At 44.6% G+C, this 19383-nt stretch overlaps 1 protein-coding gene across 1 annotated transcript; it reads left to right on the forward strand.

The window, feature by feature from the left end:
* Positions 1-1122: 1122 nt before the first annotated feature.
* LOC149330352 (uncharacterized) lies at positions 1123-18290 on the forward strand. The gene is made up of 4 exons (XM_089560925.1): positions 1123-1521; positions 10601-10781; positions 12508-12649; positions 14866-18290. The coding sequence occupies exons 1-4, from the start codon at positions 1428-1430 to the stop codon at positions 15034-15036; spliced, it is 588 nt and encodes a 195-aa protein (XP_089417051.1). The 5' UTR covers positions 1123-1427; the 3' UTR covers positions 15037-18290.
* Positions 18291-19383: the final 1093 nt, after the last annotated feature.

The raw sequence follows: 19383 nt of genomic DNA on the forward strand, positions 1-19383 counted from the left end.
AGCATGACAACGTGTTGTGTAGGGAAATCTATGAGGCATACAGTATCGCCAAGGCTCAAAACACGTGCGTGGCCAAACCGTCTGTTGATATACGGGAAAAAAAGAGGTAGCATATCTGGACAAGTGCTTTGCGCCTCGATAGCAGGGGCTGGCGGTGATTGTTGTGTTTAGTTTTCTTCTTTTGGTTTTTGACCAACGATTTTATCGCACCTTCTTCCTTTATAATGCTAAGTGTTTTCGAATAAACTTCCAGTTGTTAGTCAGCGCTCGTGTCGTCTACGCTTTCTGTCCGTGTTTTTTGCGCTAAACATTTTGCAAGATCCTGAATTTTTGCAATAGAAGCACAATAAATGTTTGCAATTCTTGAATAGAAAACATCCGCTGACGTCACAGTGGCCGCCATTTTATTGTTTGTGGAGCACTGTGAAAGGCTACTGCCGTATCTAATGGAGTCATGGACTCCTGCTCCGCATGGGCTGCTGAAGTCACGCGCTGGGCAACAAAATGGCGCCCGTCATGTCACGTAAATATCCCCATACACAGCCCAGCCACAGTGTAGGTGTATTGATGCATTTCGTTACCATGGAAATAGCAGTAACTGGCACTGAGCCCGCGACGTCATGATCATCAGCAGGACGACATAGGCGCGAAGTCACCGTTAGGTTGTGAATTTTAAAGGACAGAATACTTATTACAACGTAAGGCTTCCTGCAAGACGATGACAAATTCACTCAAGGAGGCTGGTATATAAGGGCACAAGAACTGCAGTCATTGGGAAGCACTCCAGGCTTTTGTAGGGGGCGCGTCCGACGTTCACTTCAGCATCTCCTAACAGTTTTCAGGCTGCTCCCTGCACAACGCCGAGGGACATTTCATTACGACCTGCAAGGCAAAGCCACCACTACATTTTGCAGCACGTGTAGAGGAGGGCATCTCCCTTTTCTTCCTTTCTTAATTGTCGCGCGTCCCTGAATTGGCGACGAAAAACAGAAAAAAAGTCGATAAATCATATAAATACATAGAAATGGAAAGCGTGCGGAGGCTAACGGCAGCGAAACGCAGCTGGTATGTGGGATATACACAGATCCTGTTTTTTTGTTTCAGCCAGTCGGTATGGGCATCCGCCGCCGCTTCTGGCGTTGCCATGCTGTGGGAAGCTGTTGTTGACTCATCGGCGGAAACTCGTGCTGCCTGGCTGGCGCGGCCGCACCTGTTCGCACATGCGCAGCGGAGCGAAGTGCCACAGATGATCGGACTCTGAATCTCGCTGCTTTCCCCGACCCATTTCCGAAAGCCTGCAGTCCCCGACGACGGTACATTTTGCCACGAGACTAAAAGAACAGCAGTGTGTACCTTGAACAAAGTTTGAACTACGGTTTTCTCGGTTTCTCATTCCTGGCAATTTCTGTGACGGAAAGAACACGAAAATGCTGTTAGCAGTGCTGGTATCGACTGTCCTGTTTATCACAACACCGAGTTCAGCGCAAAATCTTCAGGTGCCCATGCTGACGGCTTGTTCGGGTGAGTCACCCGTAGGGTAAAGTGCTGTTTGATTAATACGGATCGCCCACGCCTAATGCAGCAGTGAATCTTGTTTATCATTTATTGTGTTTGCGCAAATGCTCTACCATTTCCTCTCTTTTCACCGCATTAGACAGTTTGTCCTAACCAGGTGCTTATAAAAGCCCTAACACGATGCTTTTTAAAACTGCGAATATCATTTGTATGTCAGCTTTCTTCGCAGTAGATATGCGTTGTACTACAAAAATTGTGCTACTCGGTACCACCCCCTACCAACCAAGTCCTCACACTGAGGCATGAGTATGTAAAGGATAAATAAATACGGTAGATGCTATTGAATTTTATTGTACCGGCCTAATTTATTCGGCAACATCATCCTTCTTATTATAGTTTGTAATTTATCTGGGGCCAACCTCAATGCTTTTGAGCCTCGCAAGAATGTAAAGCAAATTATAGAAGGTGTGTTCTGTGAGTGGTAAACTTCAGGACAAAGATGCGGTGGTAGCCGAAGCAACCTGAGGCTAGGACCCAGTTAGAAAGATGGACAGAGGAGGTGGACTTGCAGTGATGCAGGTTGGGCTTGTTTGGTGCAATCGTTCAAGTATGCAAATGTGGTCAAACGAGGTAAAAGGAGCTTTGAAGACGCGGAAAACGATTACAACGTTTGCACCGATAAAAGAACGCCGTGTTGTAACTAAAATAGTTTCATTTGAAGGAACATTTAGGTGAGGTCCTCTATTTATCGATCTGAGTAAAGATTCTTTTTTTCTTTACGAAAAAACTGACGTCTCACGCAGAAAAACAAACAATTGTGGTTGCGAAAATTGAATTGAAACATTTTCCCGGTGTCTGATTAAAATCATGACGTCACGCCAAGAAACAATGGCTGCCACTGTTTTGAAGTGAAGTAAACGGCGATTTAGCGTAGCCTCTGATCAGCGCCAAAAGTTTACTGGCGAAGTCCGCCTTTATTAACACGGCCCGCCCTGCTCAAGTGCGCCTCTCCTCTATCAGCTTCTCTGGTTGAAAACAAACTCCCAGCTCTTACTGCGCATGAAAACTTCATGTTAGTGACTGCTGCAAGCAACAGATGGCAGCAGCTGTCAAACCCACGCATTTGACACTTGGGGGCGCACTTGTCGCCTCGTGGAACCGGATCGCTCCTGCGTACCCCACGTGCGTGTGCCTCCAACGAGTGTTCGCCCACTCCCCAGTGGGCGCCACATCTTGTGAAATGGGCGTATTGGCCTTTAATGGCGACATCTCTATTAAGTTTTTTGGTCTTTACTAGCTTATAAAAGCTCAACTTCCGGTTAGAATGGCCTCTTTGTGATCAGAACAAAGTACCCTATTGATATAAGACTACAACAATTTGTTCTCAATATCCCTTTGAGACAACTGAAGGGCCCCTTGGGTGAGAGCTTCACAGCGGTTCATGCAGGAGGCTGAAGGAAGCGTCACATGCATTTTATTTTCTGCTATTGTCTTTCCGCGTTATCACCAGCTTTATGATGTCAGCATTGGAGTCTAAGCTTGCATACTGAAAACAGTCTAAGCCTACAGCACACTTGCTGTGATCCTGAGAGGTAAATGCAAGAAGGCTGAAGGCGACCGGGTGCTTTCCTTATTCGCTTTTTCTTATGTAATAAAAATATTTCGTAACAAACCAGTTATTACCTGCATTTAAACAGGAAATGCCTGAATGCATTGCTTATTGTCGCTTAGCTAACTTTCATGCGATTTCAGTGTTAATATGCCATCAAAATGAAACGAACACAAATATAAAGCTTTGAAAATGGTTCCTGGGGCAAGATAATCATCGAGTGCTGATGCACAACACCGGGCACGACATGAAGCAAGTGTTTAGTTTAGTTTAGTTTAAGGGGTTTAACGTCCCAAAGCGACTAAGGCTATGAGAGACGCCGTAGTGGAGGGCTCCGGAAATTTCGACCACCTGGGGTTCTTTAACGTGCACAGACATCGCACAGTACACGGGCCTCTATAATTTCCCCTCCAAAGAAATTCAACCGCCGCTGCCGGGATCGAACCCGCGTCTTTCGGGTCAGCAGCCGAGCACCATAACTACTGAGCCACCACGGCGGCTTTGAAGGAAGTGTAAATACACTTATAAAAAAACCGCACCTATTATCAAATGACGAAGAGCAAGGTTCGAATCGCTGAAGAACTAAGTACGACTCAGAAAACTTACACAGCTGTTCGCGCCGCATATTTGCTTACTATAAGAATACAGTAATAATCGCAACGATAAGTGCAATGGACGATGCTCCTATTCCGTTCCAGATTATAAATTTCTTCAACTGCATTTGCCTTAATAATGCCACGGTAATGCGATTCGGTAATCTAACAAAATTTGCAGCAAATTTTTACGCAAATTTTGACGGCAGCGTCTGAACGGTTTTTTTTTCCAGCCTTATAAAGCAGTTAAGGTAAGAAATTTATATTAAGCATAAGTAAGGAGAACCAGGGCCAAGATTCTTGTTGGCGACAGGGTGTGGGTCGCCCTTCATTTCGAGCGGCATGAAGCGTCTTGCCGTAACCGAAAGCGACATGCCCTTAAGCAACATGAGGCATTAGACAAGAGGGCAACATGCTCTCAGGAAACATTGCCGAAGACAGCAGACACGGGACACACCCCAAGAAAAATACCCACGGGTTGTTTCTGGTTGACGCAAGTTGCACAACGCCTTAACTAATTTATTCGAAATAAATACCAGAATGAAGTCCTCAGGGGAAGAATTGGCAACATGGTCATCGCGTGCGCACATCATTTTGAGGTTGCAGAATTGAATCTCGAAGCCACAGTCCGGGCTTAGCAACTCAAATCGAAGTTTGAACCGATATAGATTATTCAGATAACAAAATATTTGTCAATGATGTTAACTAATTTTTCATTCTACATTCTTTGTACGTCTGTTTATACCAAAAGCCAAAACGAGTAGCAAGCAGCAATATGGCGCCTACTGGCACGCTGTCACATAGCATTACACAAAAATACAAAGAACGAGGCAGAGTGAGTAACTCAGCTCAAAATACCGAGCTTGCGCACGCTCAATGTTTGTCGCCAGCTGCGTAGTTCCCGCCTTCTTCTGTTCGTCGGAGGGCTACAGGGGCTGGTTCTTCCTGCCGGTTGCATACAGCCGGAGGCAGTTTTTGAAATAAAAGCAGGCGCGCGATTACAAAGATACTGATAACAAAACACTAATGTTAAACTTCCAAACCCTCTAATTATTTAAGGCTTCTCGTTTAAATGGCTACTGTGAAGTAACGGTATACTAGGTGACAACTTCGAAGGGCAATGAAGAGAAAACTACAGGGTCGGCTCCTCTGTAGCTGTGGAACTCCGCCATTAGTTCAGACGCAGCACGGCCGCCTGGAATGTTGTTCGCTGCGTGGTTGCTTCGCTGCGTAACTAGTGTAGCTGGCGCCATCTGTCGATGCTTCTTGTAACCGCGTAAGCCTAAACCGAATGATTGTTCTAATCAAAGAAAACGTCCTTTCCTTGACTCTTTAACGTGTAAAGTGTACAGGTATATGAGAAACATGACTGAAGTGACGACTATCACCAGTATGCTGTGTTTTACGAGGAGAATAATAGCAGCCACCACGGACTATTCCGCTGCGTAAGAACAGAGGGCGCGTTTCGGCTCGGAAGCTTCAGCTGCATTGCCAAGAAAAGTTGTCTTGGAGCACATATATGCCGCGAGAGCTTTCCTTCCGCTCATGTCTTTCTTTGAACAGTGCATTTAACCGAATCTAGACAATGTTTCCTGCCTGCGGTACGCATAGCGTCGAAAATTTATGGGTGAGGAAGTGTGGTGAATGTACGCCGCACGGGGGCGTGGAACTTAGAATACACGGGCTGTTCTTGCTTCATGCGCAGTATGTTTGTTACTCGCACCGGATGCACCCTACATATGTAAGGAACATGCGGTGTATGCTTCCACCCCAATCGCAGCAATGTAAGGCGCAGTTTGGTAAGCGGAGCGGTTTGACCATGAAACGCACCGTTTTTCCGACGCCACCTGCCTGTTCATAATTCGTGACAAGAGTGTCTGCGTTCTGCTGAAGCCGGACGTAGCGTGCGCCACCGTGATGTAGCTGTGTAGGGCGGACTAAAACGAGGGACGCTATCAATACTATACGCATAAAGGTTTGGAAGAGAGACAAGAAGAGCTTCATTTTTGGTGAGAGTCAGACGGTTAGAAAGCTATAACATCAGTCAGTCGCGCGACTATCACATTTCAAAAAAAGAGTTTTGCTGCGTAGACAGACAGACAGACAGACAGACAGACAGACAGACAGACAGACAGACAGACAGACAGACAGACAGACAGACAGACAGACAGACAGACAGACAGACAGACAGACAGACGGACGGACGGACGGACGGACGGACGGACGGATAGATAGATAGATAGATAGATAGATAGATAGATAGATAGAAAGAAAGAAAGAAAGAAAGAAAGAAACAAACAAACATGTAATAAAAACCTAGTGGCATCCCCTTTATATAGGGGCGGTAGGGTGTGCCACCTTGCCTAGTAAACTGAAGTTCTTAATAGTTTTATTTATTCAGTACATGCCCATCTTTTTTAACTTTGAAAGCTCTTATATGTTCGTGTCCTAATGTTCTAAGCCGTACTACTTTGATTTCTGTGTTGTTTCGTGCAAGTTCCATGTTCTGCTTTTATGCTGCTGATACTGCAGTCTTCTCTTGCTCGTCACCACAGGTTTTGTGCTAATTTTGCTTTCACTATTCCTAGAACCCAAACACAAAGGGAGCCTCACCATCTCCTTTCTTGTATCCGATGTTTAGCTTTAGAGTCTACCAAAACATGTTTAATGTTTTCTAGAATGCTCCCGCATGCTACACAAAAAATATGTCCTTGTTCATACCTGCTTTTATATTCCCTGGGTCTAAAGCAACCTGAACTAGCCGTAGATATACGGGTACTGCCTCTTGGATTACCATACAGCGTTCCCCTTTGAATTTCGTGCTCACCAATTCGGTATTCACGCAGTGAGTCTTCTTTTTCCATTATTTTGTCTACAATTAGCAATATAGGTGTCGCGCACTTTGTTTTTGATGTTCGATATAACTTCGATTTTCCTGTTGTTGCCTGCATAGCCTGTCGCAAGCTTTCACGTCCTTTTACTCCATCGCGTGTCCGCGTTTTTTCTGTACGAATACCTGAAGACTTTCACTTCCCACCTCTTCTCTTCATTTTTCGTAGTCTTTACTTAAACAATATTTTGATCTGTGGTTCGCGCTCCTCAAAGCAAGACCAATCCATATCACCCTGTACAATTTCACTTGACTTTTCATGTGTTCCTGAAGGTAATCTGCTACCGTTTTTTGGCTAATCAGTACTGCGTTCGCAAAAGTCAATCCCGGAACCCTTAGCACCCTTCCACAGTCCTTGTATTACTTCATATTTAATATTCTATTCCCTTAGGGCTCTATGGCGATACAATACGTGGAGGATCATTCGCAGCACCGCCCAGAGCATTGTTATTTTCAGATTAATTGTTCGGAGTGGTATGTATAGTAAGGTATGGTATTATAAGGTACTGCATGACATGTCGTGCTAAATATCTCACATGTGCACTTCTGCTGCAAGAGACGCCGTATACTGGAAGGCAACTGATGAATTTCAACCACCCGGGATTCTTCGAAGGGCTGAGAGGACGGGCTAGTTGGTTCTGTATGGTGAATATGCAGCTCAAGGCAATTCATGCCTTGCCGCTGCTTTGCAATGTGACTGCAGCCTTTACAGGCCAGTGGCACTGCATAGGAAACAGAGATTCTTGTATTTATCCTTCATTTAAGTGCAACCACCGGGTTCGGATCCCGTCATCTTAAGTTCAGCGCCGAATTGCCATAGCGTCTGAGTCAGAGCTGCGGGCTTGAAAATTCAATTATCCAAAATCTGTTCTCAAGGTGTAATACGAAAACTTTCGCCTGGCTTTGCACTCTATGAGCCAGTCACGTCATATGAGCCGACCTTTATGAATAGTACCTAAGGGTGCTGAGAAAAGGCGCGAATAAAAAGAACAAAAATTAAAAATGGCTCTAAAACCCGGAAGTTATAGACCCCAATGGTATTTATTATTTAACTTGCTGCTAATATGTAGATATCAATTACGCGACGATAAGAAATTTGATGCCCAAGCAGTTCTGCGAAAGCAGTTGGATTTACCCTGATGTATTCCGGAATTTCCCCTGAATACTTTGATGCTTTTGCTCAAATGAATGCTTTTACTCTAAGCCGAAGCTTCATACACCGTACAGAATTTTTCTGGAGGTTGGGCGAAGGTGAGTTGACCGTAGCGCCACAGGTAATCGGAAATGTACTGGCAAATACTGGTCGTAGAAAGGACAAGAGTGAGACCATCCATTTCCACTATTGGGTCGATTACTTATGCTGCTTGGGAAAGTGGCGGTAGGTGGTGCTTCTAGAGGGTAGAGTTGTAAAAATTGGTCATAGATGGCGCCTCAGGAGTGTGCAGGTGGACGAGTGTAGGGTGGGCCGAGGGTGGAAATGGGCAGGTGGGCTGCTCCCTAGGACCTCGGCGAGGAGGTGGCTGCTGGGAATAGGGTTCACACCCCGAAGCCACAGACAGACAAATGGAGGCATTTTGACGCTGTGATAATGAAAAGTAAAAAAAAAAGTGTAAAGAATAGTACCATAGTACTACTTTTGCAGCAAAAGCTTCTCACCCAGGTTGCATAAGCCTCGCAGAAAACAATGATCTCTGGCAGGGCCGTGAATTTGCAGATCGTGGGAATGAGTCGACACCTGGCGGCCGCATTCTGAACCAGCGCACAAGTTCAGGCTTTGAAACGTGGGCATGGAATTTGTGGCTCCGCCAGCGATGCGTGTGTCTTCTGTTTCTGTTTTTGTGACCTCGCTAGCGTCAGCGCTTGCGCTTGCTGCTTTCATTCGGCGCCTAAATGTAGGGATTTCGGGGTTGTTTTACTTTTTTTTTTACTGCCTAAAAACAAGTTGTATGTAGACACGTGCGCCGTGAAACTCATCACCGGCGTTTATAGCTAGAATGCAAAGCATTGGTCGCTAATGTGGCTTCAGGAACGAAAATTGAATATTTTTCTTCCCGTTTTAGACATCCGTTCGTTCGTGCGTGAATTTTGTTTGTAACATGTCTTGTGGCCTCACAATGGCTAATAACTATGACAAATTCTTCGCCATGCAACCTGCTAGCCTATCACAGAAAGCTTTCAAGCGTTCGAAAAGGTTTTATTTACTCAGCCTCCGTTTTTCAGACGTCCGCTAAAATTAGGCGCACTTTCTTTCTAGATCTTTGGCAGAAGAAAACATTTTTCGTAAAAGTTTACGACAATCAAGCATCTCTTGCAGTATGCCTAGACAAGGGTGCTGCTGTAGTAATAAAATTGTTTCTGTCAACCTTAGAAGCAGTAGCAAAATTAGGGTAAGGTAGTATTAGTTGATAACAACTTTATTCATAGTCCTGCAGAGCTTTCGCCGACGGGGCCTTAGGTCTCCCACGTGGGGACGTCGAGGCGCTGCCTCGCCGTCGCCTCGCGGGCCTGCTGGACGGCCCAGAGTTGGTCCCCGAGGCTGGGGCTGCGCAAGGCAGCGGCCAACCGCGGCGGGAGGGTTCCGGAATTAGCACCGTGAAGGTTTTGGTTACAGTCCCAGAGCATGTGAGTTAAAGTGGCTACATTGGCGTGGCAGACCTTGCATATATTTGTCGGGTATATACCGGGGTAAAGCCTAGTATTTTTTAACGGAAAAACAGCTTAGCCATTCGGTCTTCACATGATCAATTTCTGAGCAATGACACTAGCGTCCAGTGAGAAAGTAGCATGTGTGCCTAAGTAATTTAGACTCCACTCACAAGAAGCGGATATCTGAGGTCCAAATTTATTCCGCGTCATAAAAGGTGTACCCAGTAGGAATGTTAGTCCCCTATGAAAGCATTCCGTCATCTAGCACTCAGAATCATTCCTGGCGCCCTCTGCAACACGCTTAAGTAGAAGTTCACCATCGGTTGCGTCTTGTGCATCGCTCCACCATACGTACGAAGATCCCACAACGGCAATGAAATGCACTTTAGTGGCTCCTTGGCTTTGAAAATTTGGTCGTATTGAAAACAAGAGGCTCAGACTATTTATGCATTATCACACAACCGTATGATTCAAAGCAAGCATTGGATCTACAAGGGGCAAAAATACGACACGAAAACTCTGGACAGTGGGTCCTACATAAATGTCTATTAATGTTTGATTACGTTCGTTCTTCAACAAAAATGCAGCAGCAGTTTTAGGCTAAGCACTCAATTGAACATGCGATGTGCTAAATGTTTAAGAAGACTAGAACCTTTTACCTCTAGGTAAGAAAGAAGATTCCTGGCATTAATATATTTATCAAGCAACTGATTTATAGTTCGCGATTGAAGAGTTTTTCAAAAATTTCTCAAGAGTGAGACCACAAGTGCAAAAACTTAGGTAGCGGTACTTACGCAAGTGAAAACTGCTATTAAGAACTATCCACAGATAATTCGGGTATAGATAACAAAGTCATCATCGTCTTCAGCCTGATTACGCCCACTGCAAGGCAGAGGGAGTAATTACCCACTGGCACCCACTGAAGCGTGCACATACGGCTACGAAGGAAAAATATGCAGCTATCACAGAAACTTAATAGTTTAAGAAAAGTTCGTCTTGTTCCAGGGATGAAAACGCTTACCGGCATCTGTCAGGGGCGGTCGCTTTGCGAGATAAGGTAAGGAGAGCGACTAGCAGATGGCGGGGCAAGCCCGAATCGATAAACAACTAGAAGCGAGAATGGTGTTAGGTCCATGCGCTTAATGGACATATTATTAAAATAAAAATAAACAAATCAAAACACTTCGGCTCCTAAGTGAGGCGCTATAAATAGAGCACGAAGTTGACACACTCTAGCAAAAAAGATGGCAATGAACTGCAAGGGTGTTATGTCAGGGTCTTGCTTGCCTTTATGTCGCTAAATGAAGAGATGACTTTTCATGTTGCGTGTCCTTTAACTATGTGCAGACACCCACAATGTGACCATGTTCAACTTCACCGCAATCAGTGACCCCGGAAGCAACATGCTGAACATTTCTTTTTCCTTGGACGTTATGGTCACTCTCCAGAAGAATGCTACACTTCAAGTGGCCATAGCGGACGCAGGGATGAAGTCGCCGATTCCCTGCATTGAAGACGTCGGATCCTGGTAACGCCAGCCGTTCTGGTGCCCGCTTTTAGCCTTCTTGTTACCCCAATGAATGAGAGTAGCACAGTTGCTCCCCTTGGATAGATACATGCAGTTTAGAATCCCACAAGAACATGTGACCTGTGAAATGACGCAGCAACTTGTTCGTGGTGTGGCCCGAGAAGGGAGTTAGGTTGGACTGTACTCAATGAGAAGGACACTTGATGCGAAATATTTTACGCCGCCAAAGTTAGGTTTTTCTGGTTTTGGGACAAATGCGTGGTAGTAACGGGTGCTTCGTAACATGCATCATGATTTCAAAAATGTGGCGGACTGTGCAAGTAAAGCATAAAAGTGAAACCGTACTGGTGGTGGCTGCCTTTCTCATTTAGTATCTAATTGAAGTTGAAGTTCCGAGTTTGTCACTACGTCGAATACTGATACAAAATTATATACAGAAGATGGTTCATTATTTCGAGACTGTATAGAGACCTACCGATATAGTCCCCCGTTAAATGAATTCCGTGATCATCTGTTAGGTTGCCCCGCCGCGGTGGCTTAGTGGTTACGGCGCTTGGCTGCTAGCCCGAAAGACGCGGGTTCGATCCCAGCCGCGGCGGCCGAATTTCGATGGAGGTGAAATTCTAGAGGCCCGTGTACTGTGCGATGTCAGTGCACGTTAAAGAACCCCAGGTGGTCAAAATTTCCGGAGCCCTTCACTACGGCGTCCCTCATAGCCTGAGTCGCTTTGGGACGTTAAACGCCAATAAACCAAACCAAACCAAACCAAACCAAACCAAACCAAACCAAACCATCTGTTAGGTTCAGGAATAAATTTTTCAGCTGTAAATAAGGCCTTTTGAACATCAGTCCTGTGAACTGAAATATATCCGAAATTTTTTGATGAAAGAATGTGATAGAATGCACGTACTACAGTTCGTTCGTAGACTTGACCTGTAGTGCCCTGATTTTCCAACATCTCGCTAAGCTTGCACGCTAGTGCGAAACCTTTTTTTTCAAGGGCTGCGGAGCTGCTCCAGAACATTTTTCTTACTGCTACTATTCTCCCACGACGACAGATGAATTCGAGAATATCGTCTAAAGTTCTACGTTTCGAACAAAAAAAAATTGTAACCGTTTTCCGAAGGCTCGCAGAAATTGTTCAATGATTATTAGTATTAAAATATGCTACAGGTAAACTAAATTCCTTTCCCTGCTGGATGAAGCTGTCAACGTGAATACGACGGCATTCGTGACCGAGTAGACACTGTATAAAGCACGAACAATATGACGTGACCTCCGCTGTGTGTGAGGGTCATTACAAATGATTTGAGCCTTTAAGGCAAGCACAGTTAGCCTGAAGTAGAAGTTAAAGAGGCTTGACTTGTGTTCGGTAAAATTTAGATTTTCTTTAAAGCCCTATCAGCCAAAAAACAATCTTCAGATATCTTTGAACTGCAAAAACGCCTACTTCTATAGCAGACAGTGTGACTCATCACTTTGATAAATATTTTAAAAGCGGCAGTGGTTTCTAAATGTTTTTCTACCAAAATATATGCAGGTAATTCTGGCAACAGTCGTTCCAGAAAGGACTGCCGAATGTGACTCGTGCAAGCCAGGGGTCTTTGAAAGATCACTTGGTCTTGAAATGGAACGTGAATGTAGAACTGTAGAACCATTGTACCTTAAGCAGAAAATAGAGCACTGCATATTTCCAATATGTTTTCTAATTTTTAAAAATTTACAGTGAGTACATGCTTTGCGGCGGAAATTCCACTATGGAGATGGAAATCACTAAAGCATGGAACAATACATGTCCTATACCTGCCAAGACCTACGAAGTCAGCATGGCTTTGGACCTTACCATGAACACGCACCTTACTTCAGGAGTAAGTCATTGTATTAGCATATTGTGTCTTAGTCCTACGGACTGCAAGATAAGTATTTTTCTGAAAGATGTAGAAAAGGGGATACTTGGTATCCCGTTGAAAACACTACTACTGTTTGTTTTCAGATTTTAAGCAGTGTTACCGGTTTCGCTAGCCTTGTGAACGTCATAGACATAAGGCGGGAACACGTGTTAAGATCAGAAGCTCAGGCAGTCTTCATCACTGTAGATATCTCAAGTAATTGTGCCTAGAACCATACATAATTACTACGAAGGCTGTTAAGATTTCTATCGGACAATAAGCGCTATAGCACATACAAAAATAATTGAACACTCCTGGGGCCACAACTGTAGTGTAAATAAAGGTACGGAAAATTTTAAGCCTCCGAGAACGCACACAACAGAAAGACAAAGTTTAGTGTTTCGGCTACGAAACTTTTTTTTTTTTTTGTCCTGTACGCTTGACGGGATGGCAGCACGTTTCAACGAAACGGTGAATGTAAGCGCACTCTCGGTCTTCTTTCAAACTTTTACGCGTCGATATTTAGTTAAGAAAACGACTTCGATGAACAGTTGATCTCGCTTAAATGCATGCGCGAATTTATAAGCAGTTTATCGCACGTAAACACATGTGCTTTTTAGTTTTAACGTATTAAGGCGAAAGCCTTTAGTGCCTCATCGTTGTCGACAGAAGGTTGTCAGCAAAGGTGTCACGCTTTTCGGTTGGTAGAAAAAGTTAGACGTCAGAGTGCGCGGATTCGAAGTAATGAGGTCACCCACGGATGCCTGACGCCCCCTTATGGAGCAGAGGAGAACTAAAAGAAAAATAGTTGTCGTCGGAACCAAAGTCCAATGCCCCCTGCATTTTTTGTACAGTGCTCATTGCTCGTCGTGGCGATATCAAACGGGCTAAAATCTTGCGCTATTTTCTAGTACGCACAATGCGTTTCTGTATGCTTACTTGAAACAGAGGAGGGTTTGGAAGGAGGACACTGGGCCTCATCATGAGAGAAGGGATAAAGGGAAAGAGGAAGAAGAGGGGAGGAAGAAAAAGAACAAGTAACCTATCACGCAGGCAGTGCGGCAGTGGGGCCAACAGATATCGGCTCAGGACCATGGCACCGAAACTCACCGGGAGCCCATGCAATTCAGATGCCCCTTCAGGGAATCATTACGCAAAAAAAAAAAAATTCAAGCCAGACAGCAGTGCTACGTCATTGCTCAACCATTTCTGCGATCTTGGATTCCGCTCTTTTGGTGCTGATAACCATAGACACCGACTGCGACGTGTCAGGAAAACGACGTTATATTGAAAACCATTATTTTTGGTCTCCGTTGTATACGATAAGCACTTATTTGTGCCCCTTGACCGTTTACACGCCGTCAGAGGAATCCATAAAAAGAAAGGACGACTTTTTGATTGCTTTAGTTTTTCAGGATTGGAGCCCTCAAACGAAATAATAATTTAGATTTATTTCTTTTGCTTCCTTTTCAAACAGTATACCTTAACCCATGCAATATGACATCCAGTTGGGCATATGAAATATTATGATTCATGGCGATTTTGAAGGATGCATACGGAATAGTCATATAGAATATTCCAACGCCCTAAGCCACGTCACAAACGAAACTTGCATAAAATGTGTACGCGCAAGAAAGAAAAAAACATCTGATAAAGAAAAAACTCTCATCGTATATCTACCAGTGTGAAACTGTAGCTAATTCAAGTTGAATTTTAAAAACTGTGCATTTATTTATGATTCACTTACACGGGCTATTCAGCACACATGGATATAAAGGCGAGCGTCTTGTAGGGCTGTTACGCATGACAGAAGTCAGCAGTCAGTGAAACCACGAAAGGCGCCAGGATATGTAGCTTCTTAGCACCAGCGTTGTTAAGACGTAAAAATAATTACCTAATAATTTTAGATAGCAGGTGATTCACAGTAGTAGAAGAAAAGTTGATCCGAATGCAGCGCTTGAATCCGAAACCAGACCACGATATATCACGTGTAGCACTCTGCAACTAAGCTATAGTAGCGCCTTCCGCCATTCTCGGTAAAAGCTGGAATTATTTCCCGCCAGAAATCAACGCCGTATTAACAAAAAAGTCACATTCCTTTATGCTTTCCTTGGTTTCCGTGACTGTTGGCTTCTTTCCAATAAACGCTGTGCGGCCAAGTGTTCACAATGGATGGATTTTGCTTTGTCTTTCAGAATGAGATGAAGGTCTTCAACTACACGTTTGAAGATAACGGCAAAATCATGGGCTGCGTCTCCATCGAGGTTCATGTCCCTCCCGGGTCCGGATCCTCGGCTCCTTCTCCTGCAGCCTTCCACGTGTCGTGGATTCTTGCGCTCTCTCTGTTCTTGCTGAAATGTTGGTAGATGGGTTCAGAGCCAGAATAAGTACAGCCTTGGAAGAAAAGCATCTTCGCGGCTTGGTCTCTTTTTGAACCCCGCAGTGAAGTAAAACAGCCCTAAAGAGCAAAAAGTTTTGAAAAATTAGGACTTTTGTTTCCCTGACTGAAATTATACCGCCTAAACTAGAACACCACAGGTAGCGTCAATGTGCCATTATATGGATGAATAGGAAACTGCGCTCAAAACAGAAATGAGTAAAAAGGAAGTAAAGCTGTACTCTAGCCCAACGGCTTTTGTAAAAGGCAATGCGGTACAAAACAGCTTACGCTCATTTTACTGTCGTATAGGCTTGGTGGCGTTTAGATTGTGCGTGACCTAATAATTTTCGACCAAGGTTGTAGCAGCTATGTGTGGTGTGCATAAACAATGATTTTATACGAAAAGGAAAAAAAAAACTGAAAAAAAAAATCTGTACGTTCGATCCGTGTTATTTGCTCGGGATAGTAATCGGACGTGAGTTTTATCAACAATTCCATAATGTATTTTAAGTGATTGTGTACAGATGTTGCGTTTCAACATCGACTTATTAACGGCACTTTTCATTTTGTCGAGAAATGCACAAAACATTATTTCATGGGCCTTTCATGAGCTGCCTGAAATATTTCTTGGGTGTAAGATTTCCGAGAGACTCTCGCCGAAATAGCAACGCTTTCTTTTTGCAACAAGGTTCTAAAAGAGTGCATCAGCGCAATGCAATTCTCCTGGATAGAAGAGAACATACACGGATCAGACTGTGCGTTCTATAATTTTCACAAGAATGCTGGGACCACCCGTCATAAGCCGTGCATTTCGAAAGAGAACTAAATGGACGCAATTTCATAAAGTGTACAGCCTAAAACATTTCACAGCAGATCATTGTAATTGACGCGGCAAATCTGCGACAGCAGCTTCAGGTGTTCGTTTAGCTTATTGATTTCGCTTTTGGGACGTTAATTTGCCTTTTGTCTGGCGCATCGTGTCTGTGACTGATGGCGCCGTCGCTGGGGTGCACGAACTTTGCATCTATGCTATTCGGTTAGGTAAGGTGTGTACTACTGCTTGTACGAACGCCTTAATGCACTTTAGCGTGGTTTCGTGTTTTTTGCTCGATTTTGAATGTGGGTGGCCACTGTTGTTCGGAACTCCGAGCGCTTCGAGCTTCCTGAAGAGGCACTGAAAGACGGGCTTATCCTTGTTGGCTGTGTGGCCCCAGCCCTCATAGTGCTGCTTGCATTCCATCTTCCGTAGAATCTTCGTCCTGATCTGGTTGTCGTCGTCGCAGTTCTCGCTGCCTCTCTCGGTCGTTCAGAGCGCCGAGCGCGTCGGACTGCTGTGGTGTCCACGGCGGTCAGGCGCAGGAGCGAGAGTGGACAGCGGACAGTTGTGCTAACTACCAGCGGCAGAGCAGAAACACCTTTCTTCTTTTATGGTTGTAACTATGGGAGGGAGAAGACTCTTTTTCTGCTCAGTGTACAAACGTAGCTTTCCCTTTCTCGCTTTTCGCTCTCTCTAGACGCTTTACGCCTCTCGGTCTTGCGACGCCATTTTACTCGCTTAAGTCGACCACGCCTGGGTTTCCCTCCGCTTCCTCCTTTAAACCCCCCCCCCCCCCCCCCACACACACACACACACACTTTTCGTACTTCTTCGCTCCGCATGAGGCCCTGAGCGCTGCACTCCTTTCTCTTGCTTCTCTGCTTTCCTCCATGCTTCCCAACCTCCTGTTTACGTTGAAGCCTCGTCCTCACACTACGTAGCAGGCATTTTTGGCAGAATGACACTGGCACTGCTTTCGCCTTAAAATAAATAAGGCTTTCGTGGAGTTATCAAGTGGCCTCCGCACTGCCAGACGTCAATGGAAAAGAGATTCCCCGAAATTTACACTTTCTCTGATTTTCATAAATCTGCATTTGGACGCTTTCATTTAGCTTGTCAAAACGCGTGAAAAAGGGTAGAAGCCTACCCTGCATGTAGCGCCGTATTGAAGGCATTAAATAAACTATTTGCTTCCTCTACCCGAATCAAACCGCACCTTTCTTCCAATGGAATTCAATTTAATGATACCGTGTCCATAATCAGCAGAAGCAGTGATCTTTTCATATATGTTTTACGCTGCTTTCGCGTGGCTCTTTCTTCTTTCATTGCACATTCACGTCCATGCCCTGAATTATTGGCAATACTGGGAAGAAGAGATAATTACTTATAGCATTTAAGTTTTGCTTGCTAGGCTGCCGCATGTACAGTTGCTTGCTAGTTAGCTTTTAACTGTTGTGCAGTGAATGTTTTGTTTGTTTTATGTGGTCGTACTCAAATAATTAGTTGTCAGCTTGCAGAAAGAAACGGTTATTGCCTTGATTCGCCAGAACTTTGGGCGAAGCTGCAACATTATGACGTCATATGTTGTTAAAGCGAAGCGCCAAATAGAAGACTGCAGGAATTGATAGTATGTGTGGGTCTGATTTCAAGTAGATGTGTGCCATAGACACAAATTATTTTTGAATGCAGAGTGTTTCGTTTGTTTCTTTCCTATTTCTTCTGTCACGACGCGCTCTCTTAAAAATAACAACGAAATAACAAGATATTCAGTATCTAGAAAGAGATTTCATAGGACCGCCGTGAAAGCTTTCTGCAGGAACTGTTTTTTTTGGGCCACTTAAAGCGACCAGTTGCCTTCAAGACTCTGTGGCATGTTAGGGTTTGTAAACGCGATCTCAGAGACTGAAGTGCGGCGCCCAACGGCTTTCCACAATCAATATCAAGTTCAACGAGTACATTTGTAAAATATATTGTGCGTGGGACAATAAATCATGCTCATAGCCTTAGTCGCTTTGGGACATTAAACCCCATAAACCAAACCAAACCAATAAATCATGTAGTCAAATAGAAAGGAGACCCGAGCGTACTGACAAGCATGTGATTAACACTCCAATGGGTTGGTCAATCCGAATGATGATGTCTCAACATAACTGTTGACCACGTAAGAATGCTTACGCCTTTCCAGCCGTTGCTCGGAGCTGCATTTTGTTTCGCAGAATTTGTTTGGGAGGAGGATAGTGAAAAGGGGTAAAGAGTGCAGAGACAACGACTGGCGTATGAAAAATTGCAGAGGTGAAGAACACTGACAAACGCTGATAACGTCACGATAGGGTGGCATTATGGAGTGCGTCGAATGCATTGCTGTGTGTTCAAGACGGCGCTCTTGTCTATTTCACTGTGTGCAATAAACCAAACAAACATGCTGTTGCGTAATAACTCGACTTTAAATCACAGAAAAAAAAAAGAACTTCTGTGGATCTTGAAGAAGACTAAAGAAAACACAAAGTAAGTATCGTTATTCCTGTTATGTTCTTGTAGCCCATGTAAACTACCCCGCTTTCCAGATTCCCTGTGTCAACTTACGAAAAACATTAAAACTATGGCGGCATCAGCTTAAATACAGGAGTAATTGAGATGTAGCATTGTAACCGAAACATTGGTACATGAAGCTTAACGTCCCAAAACTGAACACAGGCTTTGAAGGACGCCGCAGTGGAGGGCCCCGGATTAATTTGCACAATCTAAGAGTCTTTAACGTCCACCGACGCGACACAGAAAACGTTTTTTTTTCTCCCGCATTTCGTCTCCACTGAAATCAGGGCGCCACGGTAGGGACCTGGTCTCTCTCGCAACCTTGGATTCACCGGCCCAACGCCAAAGCCACTGAGATACCATAGGTTCCAACACAAGTATTTACGAATGTAAATCATCTGACGATGATTTAACCGTCCGCTTTTTTTATCTAGTACTTGATCCGAAGAGGTATCAGGAGAGCAACTCCTCAAATGCTATTCGCTTTGGTCGGCGTCACGCGCGACGTTACTTCAGTTACATTACAATGTATCGTGCGCAAAAGTAACAGACCCCCTGGACGCCCCCCCCCCCCCCCTCTCTTAGTTCTGGCCTCTGCCACTTTGCGTGGGGCGCCACCTGACATAGCACTTCTGGTTTCCAGAAGGGCCCACTGCGCCGGTATCGACACCAGAAGTGCTTTGTCAGTTGGCGCCCCTACGCAAAGTGGCACGGGTGGGAACTTGGAGGAGGGTTTGCTACTTTTGCCCGTGATAGTACAATGGGTGCCGAAAACTATGGCGATGATAGGCAACTACAGAGGCACTGGCATGAAGGTCTATGGTATGGCAGTTATTTTCTTTCTGTAGACAGAATCCCAACACCCTAAGCGGCCCTGAATTTCTGACAGAAAGAAGTGTGAGGGCGCACTATGACGAAAAGTTTTTTTCACTGAACGCTAATCTGTTTTCGTTCCCGGCAATCCTCGAGGACAGTTCCTTTTAG

Source organism: Amblyomma mixtum, chromosome 9 (genome assembly GCF_055824585.1).
Source record: "Amblyomma mixtum isolate Tamu chromosome 9, ASM5582458v1, whole genome shotgun sequence".
NCBI classification, from domain to species: Eukaryota; Metazoa; Arthropoda; class Arachnida; order Ixodida; family Ixodidae; genus Amblyomma; species Amblyomma mixtum.